Raw genomic sequence first — 1,334 nt, forward strand, 5'->3', positions numbered from 1 at the left:
TGCTGTGACCTTCTGTAATGTTGGATGGAAAACATGGAGCAGCCTGAGAAGACTGTACTGCTGATCTCTGATCAGGTTCAGCTCCCTGAACGAAAGCAGAACCAGCAGACTGACATCTTGGTTCTCCAAGCCCTCTGCCCAGTCCAGAGAGAACTTCTGCACCGAGAAGGTTTTTCCAACACCAGCGACGCCATTGGTCAGAACCACTCTGATGGGTCTCTGCTGGTCAGGTAAGGCTTTAGAGATGTCTTCTCTCTCTTGGACAGGTAAGGCTTTAGAGATACGGCGTCTCTGTTGGTCAGGTGAGACTTTAAAGACGTCTTCTCCCTGTTGGTCAGGTAAGGCTTTAAAGACGTCGTGGCACCTGATTGGAGCGTCATGGAGGGTCTCCATCTTGGAAGTTGTCTCAAGGTGAATCACCTCATGTTGGGTATTAACCTCTTCACTCTGTCCCTCTGTGATGTGGAGCTCAGTGTAGATCCTGTTGAGGAGGGTTCCACTTCCTGTTCCATCAGTTCCTTCAGTCACATGTTCACATCTGCTCCTCAGACTGATCTTATGTTGATGTAAAACCTCCTGCAGACCACTATCTGCTGAAAGAGAAGAGACAACGTCAGACTGAAGAAACAGAATCTGAAAATCTGATGATTATTTTCATCAGCTGCAGAAAAACTAAAGACAAACAAAGAAAAGGTTTTAATGTTGTGGTATTTATAATCATCCTAAAGGTCGATGCTGTGTGATGTAACAAATGACTCTGTATAAAACAACAGGTCCTGGTCTCAGAATGATGACATCATCATACAGATGTTCAGTCTCACTTTGTTCAGTGCTGGTCTGACTGGCTGTCTGCAGTCCAGGTCTTGTTCTGGGTCTTTTTCCACACTGGGGACAGGAGGAGTCTCCTGAAGAACCAGACTGGTCCCAGTATGAGGTGAAGCCCTGTCTGCAGAACCAGTGTCCACAGCTGGTAGAGACTGGATCCTTCAGGACGTCCTGACACAGAGCACAGCTGGACGGCTGCTCCTCCACAGAGACACCTCTCCTCTTCCTCTTCCTGTGAAGACATTTCTTATCACTAACATGTCACAGTCACAGGTCGACATCTGTGTTGTGATTGGTTGCCAACCTCAAGGGGGCAGGTTTTAAGTAATATGAGTCGTACTGAGGGCAGACACCAGGGGAAGCTTTAAAACATCTGGACCATCAGTAATTCCATGCTACTGGTTGGTCGTCAACATACCCACCCCTTGTTGATGGAGGGGCTACGCTTCATATACGTTAGCCTGTATGTAAGCCTCGGCTGTGGGCTCTTGCTAGTGGGAACATTTGGG

At 47.8% G+C, this 1,334-nt stretch overlaps 1 protein-coding gene across 1 annotated transcript; it reads right to left on the bottom strand.

The window, feature by feature from the left end:
- Window positions 1–5: 5 nt before the first annotated feature.
- LOC147819852 (uncharacterized) lies at window positions 6–1,276 on the bottom strand (the record flags this gene model as incomplete). The annotated part of the gene is made up of 3 exons (XM_087169967.1): window positions 1,248–1,276; window positions 822–1,078; window positions 6–593 (listed from the first exon to the last, which is right to left on the bottom strand). Coding segments are annotated over exons 1-3 (874 nt in total), but the record flags the coding sequence as incomplete, so codon positions are not given.
- Window positions 1,277–1,334: the final 58 nt, after the last annotated feature.

This window comes from Seriola lalandi, unplaced genomic scaffold (genome assembly GCF_002814215.2).
Source record: "Seriola lalandi dorsalis isolate HSWRI2012SDOR001 ecotype SW California unplaced genomic scaffold, Sedor1 jcf7180002036032, whole genome shotgun sequence".
Classification (NCBI taxonomy): domain Eukaryota; kingdom Metazoa; phylum Chordata; class Actinopteri; order Carangiformes; family Carangidae; genus Seriola; species Seriola lalandi.